A 16,873-nucleotide genomic window follows, 5' to 3' on the forward strand; every position below is an offset into this window, starting at 1 on the left:
TGATTTTTTGCAAGTAACAAGTATTTCCAATACATTTATACTATCATAATGAATGCATTACAAGCAGTGTCTATCAAATTACATTTCGTATGTCATTAAAGCTGTTGTGAGGCTTCCATTTTGAAACAGGTAGTTAATACGAGATAATGGGTTCATCCACCTCTAGCAATGAAACATTCAACTCCAATATGCATCCACCCATATTGGGTTCATCCGCTGAGTTTCCCATCGTTTTGTTGTCAGACGATGAGGACGTAAGAGTTGAACTGCATGGTGCCGAGTTTGACGTAGTGTCAAGTGCAGAATCTAAGTCACCGAACAGCGTTCTCGATCAACTCTTCGAGGTTTGGGGCCCGGTCAAGTCACCGTCCGACTCGAATGAGTGGGTGCCTCATGTTCCACCTCCAGATGTAATTGTCATTAGCTCAGACGAGTCTGATGGGGAAAGTGGGAGAGCTTCTTACATTGTCAAAAACAGTGCAACTGTGCAATAAATGGCCCTTTTGTACGAAAATATGTTTACTATTTTGTGGTATGGATGATTTCGGTCACGTTCGCTGGATACGTGCAGAAACTGCATCTCCATAATAGGCAACCGCAGCAGTGTAGGTTTTCAAGCCGCTGTTGTTCCCAACTGTCAAGAATTACAGAGACTATCTGTCGGGAACGACATATGAACTGTCGAGACGTACTGTTGGTGTTTTGTTTGTTCAGTATGGTCTCATGAAAATCAGTTTTCCACTTCGACGAACTGTCAGTCGAAGCTAATGAAACTTCTATGATCTGCTAAGTTTATAGTACGAAGAAGGTATTCATCTCATTCGTGATAATGGAACTGTAATGATCGGTACTTTGCTTGCGGAACATAACGACCAAATTTGCACTGGCATACGATAATAATTACAGATTCATAAAATAAGTTCGGAATGTACAATGCATATTTAAATTAAGTTTTTCGGGGATTACATTTGACAACCACTTTTACGGATCACGCTTCTTCAAGTGGCTTGTGATACAATAGGGTTCGAACATGTGGTCCGGTTATGACCAAGTCTCCCACATCGAGTGCATTTCCTCAGTTGGGAAGTGGACTCGTATCTAGCTCGCTTACGTCGCGTCAGCTTCAAATGTTGTTTGTAACTCGTTCTCCATCCTCGACGATAATATAGTACTACATGCGGTTGCATTGCTTCGACGTTCGTAAAACCACCTCTGCATTGTTTTACGAATGTGCTCGACCAAACACGTGATTGGCAAAGAACGAGCATGTCTCAGCATCGAGTTCAATGATTCCGCGTTGTTGTTTGTCATAATGTTGTATCGGTCTCCCACGAATAGTGCTCGTGACCAGAATGAAAAACCGGCTTTCTCCAAATACCTGTAACATCTTTCACTCACCCTACGAATCTGTCCCATTAGTCGTTCGAACTCTTCGACCTGATAAGTCGTAGCAGCTCGTTTGAACAGGAATATTGAACTTGCGTTACAGTGCCGCCGAATTAGGTTTTTCTCCACATGCCACATACAACAACAATGACGAGACAAAGGAAATAAGTGAGTAATAGCTCTTTCGATACTTCTTTTCCTGTCCGAAACAAATACAAGTACATCTGAGTCTCCTATAAGATCTTTCAAGTTAGACATAAACCACATCCAAGATCGGTTCGTTTTGGAATCCACAATTCCCCACGCTAACGGATAAATCTGTTTGTTCGCATCTTGGGCAGTTGCCAGTAAAAGTGTACCCTTGTATAGACCTTTCAAGTGACTACCGTCAACGCAAACTACGGGCCTCAAGTACTGCATGTAACCACGAATGCTTGCACCAAAAGCTAGGAAGAAGTAATGGAATCTATCGCCAGAATCAAGTTCGATGTGGGTTACCGTCCCCGGGTTATTCTCACCTAGTACGTGATAGTATGAAGATAATTTCTGAAAACTGACCTCCGGTGTCCCATGCAGCATATGTAAAGCGGCCACCTTTCCCCTACGTGCCTTGCTGTAACTTATTTGGACACCGAGCTCACGTTCCATGTCACGTGCAATAGTGCTCGGATCATACGATCGGTTCGGATTATCCAATTTTTCGAAAATATGCTCAGCAATTACAGCACTCATCACATGTCGATGCGTATTAATGCGAAACTCAATGGAACATGTGTGCACATTATTGAATTTACGGATCACAAAGATTGCAGACTGCCTCACAGTAGAAGCACGTAACATCCACTTGCAACTGCGGTCGGCGCATACAACGGTTAACATCTTCATGCTTGACCGGCTCACCCGAAATTGGAACTTGTTTTTCAAAGCAACTGCATGAATTTTTGAGTACAACTCTTTCTTGCTGAAGAATATTTCCTTTTCGACAAGATCGGATGTAGTCACAGTTCTCATAAATTCATATCCATCCGAATCGTTCGAATGTGACAAAGAGTGCTCGTCCTCGACGTCAACAGAATTAGCAGCCTCTAAACTAGGTGATGGGTTATCCAAGTTCTCATCTAATGGTGTACTCCCGTTATCATACTCATGTATTTCAAGTGCATTATTGTTTGAGACACTATGCATTCGATTCACCAAATCATGTTCCACATTTTGCTGAACATCTACCGCGACAAACGAAGGATCTTCAAAATTTGCGTCCCTTCCCATGTCAACACTTGGGAGATCGGATTCCAAAACAGTAACGCAAATAGCACTTTCCTTATGCACGGATACGTACCAATTTAAGTCTTCATTGTCGCATATTTCAGCCGGAGGTATATTCAAGTTAGGGACTTTGAACTTCAATTCAATTTCAGTACGGGGATCAAGAATACCAAGTTTCTCCTTCAACCTTAACATAAGTTCGGCTACGGTAATACTTCTTGGCACCAGAATGGAAGTAGTTTTGTCCCCTCTCCACTTCCATTCGTCATCCGCATGAACAAAATTTCCCCCATGCGACACGACGAATCTCAAATGATTATTCATACCTGAAATGTTGGGATTGCAATGGTAACAATTCGGAATCAATATGTTGGCATTTAATAGCATGAAACTCACACTTCATAATACGTAAATCAGTACAATAACAAAAGTTCAAATCAAGGGTTTGTATCGTTTTGAAGTATCCAAATTGAAAGTAATATTCTATAACTCGGCAGTTTCGAAATGTCAGGTTCGACATCTCAAACGTCTAACCCGACGATTTGTAAATGTCGAACTCGACAGTTTAACTGTCGAGAATGTCGGGAAGCAGACGGCAGTGAATTTCTGAGGTTTCTTCAACACATCATATTAAGTGTGGTCATTATTATTCACCTACCAAATGACATAATGAAAATGGCATATTGGCCTTGTCATTAAAGAGACTTTAATGGTGGTAATGGAAGAAATTACTCAATGGTGATAATGGCATTTTATTAAGGATTCAAAAAAAATCAAACAAATGAATGCATAATACTTTCAAAGTAATTTCAAATAAATATGCCCATGTTGTATTTAAAATGTACAAATACAAAGTTATAAAAGTAATATAAATTAATTTGTAATTACTAACCTCTCAAAGTGGATGTAGAATACAACACAAATGTCTTCTTGATCAATGAAAATGAAGAAGATGGAAAAGAGGTCGGGTTTCTTGTTTTTATTTCGTTTTCTAATTTATTTGGTAATTTTTTATTAACAAAATTAATCAATAAAATACACATTTATCCATGTTTTTTATCAACTCAATGCTTTTCCTTCACATCAAGCATTTAATGCTACTAGAAATGTGTGATTAAGGGTATTTTGGACTTTGCACCCCAAAAATGTGACATTTTTGCTCACAAAAAGTGAAAATGACATTTTTTTTTTTAACTTTCATTTCTGGTGACAATTTTGTACATTCCCCAACTATAAATTGGCTAAATTATAACTAATAATTTGAGATTTTGTGACCAATAAACTTGACATTTTGTGACCAATAAATAATGTAACCTAAAAATGTAAGTCATGATTTATAAAATTTGTAATTGTGATCGATAGATAAATTGTGACCTATAAATTTTTTTGATTTGTGATCGATAAATAAATTGTGACATATGAAATTTTTGATTTACGACTATAAAATAATTTTTGACTTCTAAAATTTTTTATCAGTGATCGAAAAATAATTTGTATCAATTAATTCGATGATTTGTGATCAAACAATATAGAATTGTGACTTTAATGCGTTTAATTAATAAAATATATTTTTGATTAATTATTTTATAAATTAAAATTAATTAATATCTTATTTTTGAAATTTAAAACCTTATTTCTTAGTTTTAAAATGGATCATATTTAATTTTATTGAAACAAACAATGACTAGAAAACGACAAACGGAGAGGAATCGTCGTCTGTCTGCAGAAGCACTGGGGGAGTGTTAATCAGAGTGAGATTCCAATTCCATTGTCCGTTTTCTCCTTTTTCACATTTTGATTGTACAAAAACTGTGACTCACCTCGTGATATGACACCCCGCCCCAACCCCAACCCCAACCCCAACCCAGTAATTCACGACATTTTCATTCTCAATTCAATTATTATTATTATTATTTTAATTTCAACTTAAATTAATACCCATAATCCTCTCTCTATTCTCAGCATTCACATTTTTCATTTGTCGCGTCACCAAAGCGTTACATTTCTCACACACCGCTATCTGTTTATCTATTTGTATCTATATATCAAATGGCTATGATGTGGAGAGGAAATTTGGTGATTCAATATTGATCGGAATTTGAGAATTCAAGGTAGGTTTTGTTCAGCATTGTTGAATTCTTGTGCTGAATTAAAATCAGTAGCGTAGATCGTCTTGTTTGTTTATGACGATTTTAGTGTGTTCTGATTTCTGTTTCCTTTCCATTCTGAAACTTGATTCGATTGTTATATGCTGATGATATCATGGTTAGATTAGCAGACTGATCTAATGTCACAACATGCGGAATGTGTGTGCGGTTGGAGATGGCGTGTGATTTGTTCGTTTAATTCGGTTAAATGTAGTACTTTAACTTTTGTTTTGTTTCGTTTTTTCTTTAGCCATTTTAGATTGAGTTTGAAACTGTTGTTTTAGATCATAGAGCCACAGGATTGTATTTGCTAGAAATGGAAGTTCATCATTATCTAGTAATCCATCATATGATTAATGAAGCATTCGTAATGAATTAATCAGTTCCCGAATTGTTTTGGTTGAATCTAATTTTAAGAAGTTGCTAGAGGTGACCAGTATCGTGAATTGGAACTTATGCGTGTGAAATGGTTAATAATTGAGAGCAAAAGAATAATTAGTTAATCATTGAGAGCAAAGGAACAATTGGTTATCCTCGGTTTCTACTTTTAAAGAATTTAATGATTAAAAGAATGTGATAAATAGTTGTGTGTGCATTCTTATTGGTGGGGCCTACCCGTGCGTAGAACTCTCCAATGAATTGCTTGGAGGCATAACTGTCACTTCATTGGTCGAATAAGGCTGTCTATGTTCAATTCTAAATCATTCATTTTGGAGGAAAACTGAAGGTGGATTACCATAAGATTGTTGGAACTGAGAAACTACTATGTTAATACCAAACCTTTCCCTATTTCAATGAAGACATATGCTTTTCTTTCATATTTTGATATTTAATGTTTTAGTATTTATTTTCATGACTACGTCTCTAGGTCTTTTATTTAATCAACGTATTGAAGAATTTAAGTGCATGCTTTTGCCATTGTTGTCACCATGATTCTCTGAACTTCACTAGACTTCTCAATGTTTTTAGCAGCACGTGTACCATGTGCCTACATTAACATTAATCACCTAGTTTATATGTTTGTGTAGGTGGTCTCTTCATTGTAGTTATATTCTCCGAAAATAAATTTCCTTTAGAAAATGGATAGATGTGTATATAAATAATTGTGCATCCTCTTAAACTTTGATACATATGTGGCAAAAACTGCTTTCTAGTGATTTCCTTTAGCTGATTTGGAAGTTAGGATACTGTTACTCTAGTTGGAAAAGTTCAATAAAAAAAGGTGAATTCTTATATGCTTGGAGTGCATTGGTCAACTTCTGATATGTGGCACTGCGGTAAATGCCTAATATTTCTCTCCACTCAGGTGGAAGCTAGATAAAATGCTTTTCCCAGTACCAATCAAGTTTAATGTTTTCCATCGGAATAATTCTATCCATTCTTTGGCAGCTATGAGACTTGGTACTTGTTGAGTCAGGCATACTCCAATTTAGACCCTTGGTATTATAATGATTACGTACGAGCAAGATCCTGATGTTGTGCGATGGGGTCTCCAGCTTTTCGACACTGATCCATATCCTAATTATGGAGGCTGTGGTTCCATTTTGCAACAAAATACAGACTATTGTCCTGGGGACTACCTTAAAGAATATAACTGTGGCTCAGAATCTAGTAATGCAGAAAACCATGATTTCTCATTTAACTGTCTACAGGAAGAACTATTACAACTTTCCGTTGCAGAACAATCTAAATCTTTCCAGGAGGGTGTAGACCATTCGCAAACATCTTTGTATTCTCCAAATTGGTTTACTCAGTCACCGGGAAACTACACCTTTGGTATTGATAGTGTCACAAATTCCTGACAGATTATTTGATTTCTTAAATTGTATCATCATCTTGCCTACGTTTTGATTATTTGCTGAACAACTTGTAGGAAATGGGAATTGCGAAGAAGAAGCAACTGATTTGGAAGTATCTGCTTCTTATTCTAGCCCAGGAGGAGAGTCATATTGTGGGGAGGAGTGGTCATATTCACTAGACCTAATGGATGGGAATGCTTTGGATGGTGAATTAGGCAAAAGATTGAACCAGATGATTCCTATTCCTGTAAGTGTATCTTTGTCATCGAGATCAATGCCCCCCTTCTCATTAATTTCCCTAGGACATTTAAAAAATGAATTTAATATGGTGTTGCATGTCAATTTAAAAGCTTTTAGTACATGAGCTGTTGCACTCTGCTACTATGCTTTCTATTCCATGTTAGAGTTATTGTTGCTTTAGTATTACTATGTAATAGTTGATAACTTGCTCATCCTGTCATTCTGAGTTTCATTAATGTTGAGGTGGTTATTTCTTTATCTCATTGCATGACTTGTCTGGTAAATTCTACGACTGTTGTGTTTTATAGAATTATGAACAAGCACAAACAAAATTTATTCCATGAACAATCTCAAGCAAGTGAAGGAATGGACCAGAGGCAGCGACTAAGACTCATCATAGAGAAGTTTGAGACAAAGAAACCACGAGAGGAGAGAGAATTTTATTAAGAGATGGACAAATAGGTGGTTTCATTTTTGGATGTCTAAACTTTGAGTCTTGTATTCTGTAATAGAGATCAGTGTATTAATTCTCATTGCATGTGGCGAAAAAGCATCATGTAACCAATTCTAAGATTATTAGGAATAATGCTTATCTTGTTGATGTTGTTGCATAGATAATATATTTACTGCAATTTGCAAATTTTATAATCAAGATTACAAAAATTGCATTTAGTCTTACAGATTCATACATCATTATTGTAATGAGAACGCATTTCTACTAGGCTTCCTAAATTATTACACCTGAATGGTTGATAAATGTGAAGGCGTGGTCACTTACTTTGATGCCAAAATATACAATTGGACTTTATTCTTTCTCCTCAACTTTTTTTGTCATTTTGCAGCATATTCCTAGAATTAATGGTGAAATACCCTCAATTGATAAAGCAACTTTAGATCATCAAAGGCTTCTAGACAGGTACTGGAATTCTGTTTCTTGACATGATGAACATTTAAAGAAATGATTATCACAATGTTGGCGACTACTTAACAGATTTGTGGCAATGAGCATGTGAACTGAGAACTTTAGACATAAAAAAATGCCACCGAAGCTAATAGTTCTTGGAGAAATGCTGATTGTTCTCAATGACATCCTATGGTAGACGATATCTTTGCAATGTTTATCTTCATTTGATGGTTTTTCGTTTTCTATGAGAAAAGAGTACTGTATCACTTCTGTTAATTACATAGATTGCTGCGTAGGTGGCATAATTAATATTATATTTACAAACATTTACTCAATTATTGTTCTCTTTTGTAGATTACTGGTGTATGAGCTGGTAGAATTTAAGGTTCGAGGCGATGGTAACTGCCAGGTTACTTTTTTTTATACTTCTCTCTCCTTCCCCCCCCCCCCCCCCCCGGGGGATGAACCCTAAGGTATTGACTCGGTGAATAAATCATTCAGATCATGTGATTGATGGATTCTAAAATTTGTGTTGACCGAACATATCAAGAAAGTTAATCAAAATGATATGACTGTACGTGTGCTTGCTGACTTCACAACTGAATATCTGAAAGAAACTCAAGTTTTATTCAAGCATGCCACATACTTTTTTTGAGTTTCAAAAATTTGATGTGCTGTTTGTATTGTCATGTTATTAACATGGGTTGAAGACCTAATATAGCAAGAAAACTTGTAGAATTGGTTTCCGTATATTAGTGATATTTTCCATTTTAACCATGTTTCTGAAAATGCGGAGCTTTCTTTATTTCTTTGTGTTTTCAGATATCTAACCGGAGATATTGACATAATGCCGGAAACTAGAGAATTGGGAACGTTGTGTCATGAATGTATTTGTGTTTTCTGAGTTTAGTCTGGAAAAGTCTACTTTCTAATGATCAGTATATTTACAAAAATAAAGAATAGTTTTTGATGAAAATAAGTAAAGCTAAAGAATAGATAAGTAACATTCGACTAGTACCTTTTTACACATTGTGTTCAAAAGCTAGAAGTTTCACTTGCACTAGGCATTATGCTTTGATCATTATTCAGCAATCACTTAGCCTAGTTAACTTACTACGAATTCTGATTGGAAATAAATTTCTTTCCAGTTTAGAGCTCTATCAGATCAATTTTACCGTACTCCTGAGCATCACAAATTTGTGCGACAACAAGTAGTAAATCAGGTAGGCACTTCCCTCGAGTGCACATTCTTCTTATAATCATTGCTTAGTGTTGTTTTAATTGATATTTATCGCTTGGCAACGATTTGGATTTCAGCTCTCGTCTTGCCCAGAGATATACGAGGGATACGTACCGATGGCTTACGACCAATATTTGAAAAAGATGTCCAAGTATGTCTCTACTCTCCATTATCTGATGGTTACTGGTTGTCTATTTACTGTAATTTAAACATGATTTGGATGGAAATTAGGAGTGGCGAATGGGGTGATCATGTCACTTTGCAGGCTGCTGCAGATTCGGTATGGTTTACTTGTCTTCCTTGGCCTCGTTTCATGACTACAATAGTTTTCTCTGCTTTCGTTTTTCGGCATTTTACTCCTATGATTGAACCTTCAAATTATTTCTCAGTATTTGGCGGTCCATTTGTTATTCTGATACTCTTTATTTTTTTCTGCTCTTCATCGTGCATCATCCTTAGAATATATTTGAGATGGATAGGTTAAGGGATTAAAATATATTCGAACGAGATGGAAGGAATAAGGGATTTGACACGGGAGGTTGAGGAGTAACGAGGAAGTAGATATGGAATTTCTAACAAGTTACTGCTTGAGTGAATGAGCAACAATATATGGTTGTATTGTGATTTGCATTGCTCGGTGGAAGATTATTGTTATACCTACTAATGATATGATATTTGGTTGAAAGTTTCATTAATTTTTTGGATGTCAAAGTCCACAAGGACCAAAAAGATTTCGCTCATGTTGCTTGGAGTTCTGACCGCTGAGCTCCCCACTTGCCGGTGTTAGCCCTTAACAAAAACTTGATTATACTAGCCGAGAAAAAGTTGTCCTTTGATGTGCTATACCAAGAGTTGAACATTAAGCAAAAGTTTGGCTAAAAACAGAGTAGGTTGTAGAAACTGAAGTGTCAATAGTTTTTCATAATCTCTTAACTATCCTCCCACCCCCCTCAAAAAGATAAAAGCACAAGTGGATTTGGTATGCTTGTTGATACATATGGTTTGTGGTAATTTCATCATCTAAAAATGAATCCAAAAATGACATTATACGAATCAAGATCTTTATTTATTGACTCGAAAGTTATGACATTGGCCATTTGGATCTTTTGCAAAAACTAATTCTTGCAGTCTGATAATTACTAATGACTTGCTGCAGTATGGTGTAAAAATACTTGTCATAACATCATTTGAGGACACCTGTTACATTGAGATACTCCCAAACATTCAAAAGTCTGAACGAGGTACTTTTTCACTCGACTATCAAAATATATCTTCATATATAATGCAGCTTATATGCACCCTGTTACTATCTTCTTTCTTTACCAGCTTCCATATTTATCTTGACGTTGACAACACACTTTTCTCTCAGTTATATGTCCACATGGCCCAAAGAAAGAAACTTGCATATATCTTTTAATTCATTTTCCTGTCCCCGTTTCGTTGACTTAAACTTGTATGGTATCCCACTGGGTTATGTTGACGTGCAGTTATTTTCTTGAGCTTTTGGGCTGAGGTTCATTACAACTCAATATATCCCGAAGGAGGTAATTATCAACTTCATCAATCAAAATAATTTCCTGCACAGTACTACTTGCTGAAACTCTTTTCAATACCAAGGTTAGAATAAATATTTAACAGAAAACATGAAACTGTGAGGTTGAGCTCATCTTTCAATCCCGTGATTTGCCCCTTATACCCTACCACAAGATATTAAGATCACTTGTAAAATTGCATCTATAAATACACATCTGGCATTATGATTTCTTTGAAGAACTTTCTACTGCACGAGACCGAAGTTTCTCACTGCTTGGGATTTATGATTATTTTTAAATTCATCTATGAACAAAAGATTAAGCTCTAATATATTAGATCCCATTCCAATTGTTCAAGAATTAAAAAGTGCATTCATGTGTTACATTATTATTATTCAGATTGTCCGACATTGAAGACGAAAAAGAAGAAGTGGCTGGTTACTCCAGATGTGCATTTGGAATCACCAGATGATTTCAATTGACAGAATGGTAATAGGTAATTGATCATATGCAACCAGTTTATTTCTGTAGCATCAGGAAGCCATTCAACACCTGCAAGTTTTTCTCTGCTGCTGCTCTCAATTGTTTGCACCTGCTGATGCAATTTAATCTCGTTTCATTCTGAATAATTTAATTCTTCTTCACATATGTTAGCTTGTGCAGCAAGCGAATGCCTTGATCATAAATTTGTAACTTTTTGTTTATCAAAACCAATTACATTGAGAAATTCTGGATCAATGCAAAATTATCAAGATTGTATATGAAACTTTTTGCAGCAGCGGCCCCCGCTATGGTTTAGCAAAGTAATATATATAATGGAAACTTCAAACTAGTTCGAGTTTCATGACAAAAGACCGAACTAGACTAATGTAAAGTCGCTTGTGAAATGCTTGTCCTTATTATGTCGAGTTTAATACACCAAACATATCCATCACAGATCTTTCTTCCCACTATATAAGAAAAAAAGTATACAATTATGTCCCAACCTATCAATTATGTTGCGACGTAGTCCCTATCCTATCTTTCTTGGAAACAGTATCTCGGCCTTCTGGTTTTGTAACATAGTTGGATCTCAGATTCTCAATAGATGGATTACATTCATTTGACCATGAAAATTTTAACTTTTTTTTAATTGAAAAGATGATTATAAACTTATATTCACTTAAATAAATAATAAAAGAAAAAGAAAAAGTAAAAGAAAATAACAAGAAGGAAAAAAGAAAATTAGCATAACCTACACTACCGCTCCCTGCTCCAGCCAACCCCAAAACCACCCTCAGTCCATGCCCTTCAACTTGCTAGAGCATCTTCAACGCTTCAATAGACTGTTAAATTAATAATGCTTTCAAAAAATTCGGACTTTGTCAAACTGATTTGGCAATTTCCATTGGGCACCTACTTGCTGCAATATTAAAAAGATATAGACAGCATTGTCAAGAAAAATGGACTGGAAAATGGTGCACATTCCCCGTATAGATAGGGTTTGTTCTAAGTCTCAGCGTCCCTCAAGTTTGTTTCATGGCCAGAGTAGGCAATATTGCTGTTGCCTCACCGTCAATTACAAGGACTCCTCCATCTTTGAAGCATTTTGTAATGAATTTTGCCCTAAAAAAACATGTACAAAATGCAATAAGATCTAAAATTTTAGGATGGTAAGGCAAGTAGACAAAGTACTAACATATATTTCTCTTTCATTTGTCTAATATTGCTAGCATGCACTTCCCCAGTGATCTCTTCCCCACAATACACAGGTGACCTGAATTCCAAAGTTTGCTTCACATAAACAGCCCCTGGCTACAAAATTGCAGTGTATAAATGTATGTTACACGTGTCTAGTACACATAACATATAAGAAGGATAATGTTCCGTCAATGATTGAGCAATGCATTGGACTGACTTACAATTAAGTGAAGTGCAAAAATAATATTTCGGGGTTCAGGGTGATAGGTAAAGAACAGAGGACTACTTACGAAATCGGAAGCAATGATCCAAGGAAACAAAGAGGCTATGAGCATTCCGGGTACTGGAAGATCAGCAAAACCAACATTTTTGGGTCGCTCAAGATCAAAATGCAATGGATTGGAGTCATTTGTCAACTTTGAATATTCGATAATGTCGGAATTTGAAAATATCCTGGCTTGCTTTAGAACGTGTCCAGTTTTGAGCACATTTTGTGACGACGATGAATAGAATCTCAAAGTGGTAATGGAGTTCCACAAGAGACGCTTCATGAGTGTGCAGTTGACGTTTCTGATTTCTGATACAAAAGTGAAAATTGATGTTTGAACGGATACCAGGACAGACCCAGGATTAATCAGCCAGGGCTTTTATCATTTATTTTTTTTAAAAGAGAAGTATGGCAGTATGTAAAAAAACGAAAAGACGAAAAGGGGGCAAAGTGAGACGATAAGACCCCGGTTTTACACAATACATTAACGTAAAAGATGAAAACTAAAACACAACAAAAAGTACCAAAAACCTGCAAAACAAATACCTTAAGTTGCAACTTATGATTCTTCAAGAGATCAAATATTGAACTTGAAGTAAGAGTGTAGCTGCAACTGAAGACTAAAAAACCACAAGAAAAAAGTCATTACGAATTCCTTTACTTTTTCATTTTGCAAGCAAAAAGAAGCATCAAGATGTCCACTATCAAACTTACTGTAACTGGTTATTCATATCCATAGGCAGACAAATAAACTATACAATTAGGTAACATGAACGAAAAGGACCAAGAGAAGTAAGGACCATAAGTCATAAGACAAATAATAAGCATCACTAAAATTACAAATATTGATCATGCTCATAAGTTCAATCATTTATAATAGTTTTGTTTTGTCTTCTTTACACTTATTTCTTTGAGCTCTGATTCTGACGCAATTAGTCAAGCAAAGTTAAGACTGCATATGAAAATCGAACGAGGAAAAAAGGGCGGTTTCAAACAAGAAACTACTGAAAAACGAAAAAGAAGGTTTGCAAGAGGTAAAAACGCAGAACCAGTTTACCAGTTCCAGTGGCACTGGTGATCATAGCATTTTCAGAAACCAAAAGTTACTTATGTTGTCATCCTTATAAATTTGGACTAGCTTTGTACTTTTATTTAGCAATATGCATACAAGAATCTCATAATCTGGATGACCAGTTTCTGGCATGACTTGCTGGAACTTTAGCAATCTGACCCAGTAGCTTAGAGGTAACAATTTTCGTTATATTTCAGAATATTAGAACTTTCAAGTTGGAAAGATCACCTCTCTGATTGCTTTTACTGTTGTTATATGGATATTCTCCAATTCAGCCAGGGACTTTAAAACTTGTAAACATGAAAAATCATGCTTATTTACATCAATCCATGTATTTTTATGCTGAACACCTGTAAAACTTGTAGATGAAATAAGATATTAAAAACTGGCTAAAACAAAAAGAATCCCATTCCATTCCACATAGAACCAATTTGAATCACATACTATAAGGGAGCCTAAAACTAACTAATAACTATAAGAAAAACACGTAACTTCACCAGATGAGTTAAAATTATTCAGAATAAATTTATTTTTTCAGTAAAAATTATCAGATCTCAACTCAAAGAGAACCACAATTTCAATCAATCCAATACACAAAACAAAATTTCAATCGATTTCAGCAAACCAAAAGACAATGCAAAATCCACAATTATTAACAATGTCATCAACCCTTTGCAGCAAGAAATCTTCAATAACTGATCAATGACCTTCTGATCCACTAGTCTATCGTCCACAGAAACCGGTGGTGGAGCTGGTGAGGTTCGCAGCAAACTTCTGTGAGACAATTTATCGACCAGTGAAACTGCAACCAACGAAACTTACATAATGTTCAGCCTCTGGAGGATGAATATGCCCACGTGGAAATTACATAATTCCAAGATGTTTAAAGATTAGAATTCAAAAATAAGGGACCAAGTTTCATTATTCAAAAATTAGTTATGAATATAATAAATATTACCCCTAATTCAATTCCAACCCTAGTTTTATTCTCTCTCTCCCTCACTCTCCATCTTTCCCATCTCTTCTTGTCCCTGTGCTACGCCGCTGCCGGAGCACTCGCCACTAGAGACCTTACCCATTTCATTTCAATTGATGACATCGTGCCGTCGCCACCACGTAAGCAACACCGCAGCGATCTTTACCACGTAGCGCAATAGGTTTGTGTGAATCACCGTGAGTTGCCACCGAGAAACAAATCCACTCACTTACTTAGACGACTCTTCACAGGCGAAGCACCACAACCAACACGAGAAGTAGAAGCAGCGTTGTATAGTGGATTTGGCGGTTGGGGGTGGTTTTGGAGGTGGTTTGTGTGATGGTGTTTGTGTAGTGGTGTTTGTATGGTAGCGTTTTTGTGGTTGTATGGTGGATTTGGTGGTTGGGGTGGTTTTGGATGGTGGCTTGTGTGGTGTGGTGGCGTCTGTGTGCAGGCAGTGGTTGTGGTGTGGTGCAGCGACTGTATTGTAGTGCGATGTAAGTAGTGGCTGTGATGATAGTGCAGGCGACGATCTTTCTGGTGGTGGATGTGCGTGGTTGGCGGCGCTGCACGTGATCTACAAAGAAGTCGTGCGTCCTTCTCTCTATCGGCAATGCGAGAAAAAATGTGTGGTTTGGTGAGAATGACATTGCAATCGCCGTGACTTGGTGGTGGTATTTTTCATGTTGGTGGTGGTGGTGGCGGTTTGGTGTGGTGGTGGTGGTGATGTTGGCCTGTGACTTTAAAATTCGGGTGGTGGTGGTTTTTTTGGTGTGCTTGGTAGCGACGGTGGATCTAGTTGCGTCGATTTTGTTGATGTTGGTGTTGGCGGTGGCGACGGGGTGAGGGTGGTTGCAAGTGACGGTGGTAGCAATGGAGTTGGTGGTGACTGACTAGTTGACTTGTGACTTTAAAATTCAATCATCTGTGACTAAAAAAAGTAATATGTGACTATTAAATTTGAAAATATGTAACATGTGACTATAATTTTTTGGATTTGTGACCTATAATTTTTTGATCTGTAACCTCGACATAATCTGTAACTTATCAAAATTGTGATTTGTGACCTCGAAAAAGTCTGTGACCAATTAATTTGATAATATTTGACCAATAAATAAAATATGTGACCTATAATTGTGAATATGTAACCATGAATAGTATAACAGTGGCTTTATTATCATTATTTAATAACTATTTTTAATTAATTAACTAAAACCTGATTTTTCCACTAAAGAAACTTGTAACTTGGATTTTGAATTTTGATGTAACTTGGATTTTGAATTTTGAATTGGGCATAGTTAACACCTGATTTATGAACTCTTCCCTATGCCCAGATGATGTAATTTTGGTTCAGGCCCATTATGTGATCCAGTCTCGCTTAATCACAAACTGTTTAAGCCCAATCCAGGTAATTTACCTTAAAAACCCAAACTTTTTATTTTTCTAAAAAACTAACTTATTTACTTATAAGTGAACTTTTATAATTAGCCAAATAAGCTCGATGTAACAAACTATCCCTGGAAATGTAAGATGAGATTGCACCATCAAAACCTGGTTGCCAACATGGCCTAGACCTCCTTTGGTACATACTAAAAAGCTTCGTCCATGTTTGGCCTTCATTTTTTAAGAATTATTTTTATTTAAACTCAATTTTAATCACACATTTTATAGGACTCGTAATTTTTATCAATTTTTCAATACACATTTTATCAATTTTTATTAAAATCTACTAAAAATCTAAATTTTATCCAAACTAAACAAGGGCTTCATAAATTGGTAGTTCATGCATTCAACTTTAAAAATTATCGTCTATCTGGTAAATTAAATGTTATTTAACAAGGCTGAGCTTATAGAATCTTGACACACCAGGGATGGATTTAGGGGCCAAGCTAGACCCAACCGAGTTACTTTTTATGTGAAAATTTTATGTAGGTATTAATTATGTTTAAAAGATTTTTTTAGTTTAGTTCTAACTTTGTCCTTTAATATGTCTAAATCGTATATCATTTATGAACCTTTAAACAGGTCATCTCGACTTACTTGACATGTCTTATGCAATGTTCACCACCAATAGTAGATGTTATGATAAAGACATTTGAATGCCCCCAGGGCATATCTCCCAGTGGCAAAGGGGAGGGCAGATAGGGCTCAGCGCGACAGTGTGCAGAGTTCGATTCCCCGCAAGGTGGAATTGACTTTGTTGCAAGCAGGAGTTACCATATGGGTTAACAGCCTTGGCCTATCCATGTGCTCTCCACCCTGACTCCTGGGAGGCACATCCTGCGATTTACCTCCTCCACGATGGCCCAGGATAGGGTCGGTGGGGGCCCTTAAGGTTGGGGTTCAATCTTTTTTTTTTATTT

At 36.4% G+C, this 16,873-nt stretch overlaps 3 protein-coding genes across 5 annotated transcripts; 1 reads left to right on the top strand and 2 right to left on the bottom strand.

The window, feature by feature from the left end:
* Nucleotides 1-1,107: 1,107 nt before the first annotated feature.
* LOC111375233 lies at nt 1,108-2,976 on the bottom strand. Its single transcript, XM_022998034.1, has one exon. It carries the CDS (start codon nt 2,974-2,976, stop codon nt 1,108-1,110), a length of 1,869 nt encoding a protein of 622 aa, XP_022853802.1.
* A 1,357-nt stretch (nt 2,977-4,333) lies between these two features.
* On the top strand, nt 4,334-11,292 carry LOC111375219. 3 transcript variants are annotated; one of them, XM_022998017.1, is made up of 12 exons: nt 4,358-4,403; nt 4,615-4,763; nt 6,189-6,575; nt 6,673-6,845; nt 7,681-7,754; nt 8,097-8,151; nt 8,891-8,965; nt 9,060-9,133; nt 9,214-9,262; nt 10,139-10,223; nt 10,470-10,526; nt 10,914-11,292. In XM_022998017.1, the coding sequence occupies exons 3-12, from the start codon at nt 6,248-6,250 to the stop codon at nt 10,994-10,996; spliced, it is 1,053 nt and encodes a 350-aa protein (XP_022853785.1). In that variant the 5' UTR covers nt 4,358-4,403; nt 4,615-4,763; nt 6,189-6,247; the 3' UTR covers nt 10,997-11,292. The 3 variants fall into 3 exon arrangements, with proteins under 3 accessions (XP_022853786.1, XP_022853785.1, XP_022853784.1); XM_022998018.1 differs by lacking the exon at nt 4,615-4,763 and having other exon boundaries at nt 4,334-4,403; XM_022998016.1 differs by lacking the exon at nt 4,358-4,403 and having other exon boundaries at nt 4,556-4,763.
* Nucleotides 11,293-11,704: 412 nt separating this feature from the next.
* LOC111375220 ((R)-specific enoyl-CoA hydratase-like) lies at nt 11,705-14,876 on the bottom strand. Its single transcript, XM_022998019.1, has 5 exons — nt 13,763-14,876; nt 13,009-13,082; nt 12,485-12,771; nt 12,193-12,308; nt 11,705-12,119 (listed from the first exon to the last, which is right to left on the bottom strand). Exons 3-5 carry the CDS (start codon nt 12,743-12,745, stop codon nt 12,020-12,022), a joined length of 477 nt encoding a protein of 158 aa, XP_022853787.1. The 5' UTR covers nt 12,746-12,771; nt 13,009-13,082; nt 13,763-14,876; the 3' UTR covers nt 11,705-12,019.
* Between the last annotated feature and the right edge of the window lie 1,997 nt (nt 14,877-16,873).

The sequence above is a fragment of the Olea europaea genome, unplaced genomic scaffold (genome assembly GCF_002742605.1).
Source record: "Olea europaea var. sylvestris unplaced genomic scaffold, O_europaea_v1 scaffold1351, whole genome shotgun sequence".
Classification (NCBI taxonomy): Eukaryota; Viridiplantae; Streptophyta; class Magnoliopsida; order Lamiales; family Oleaceae; genus Olea; species Olea europaea.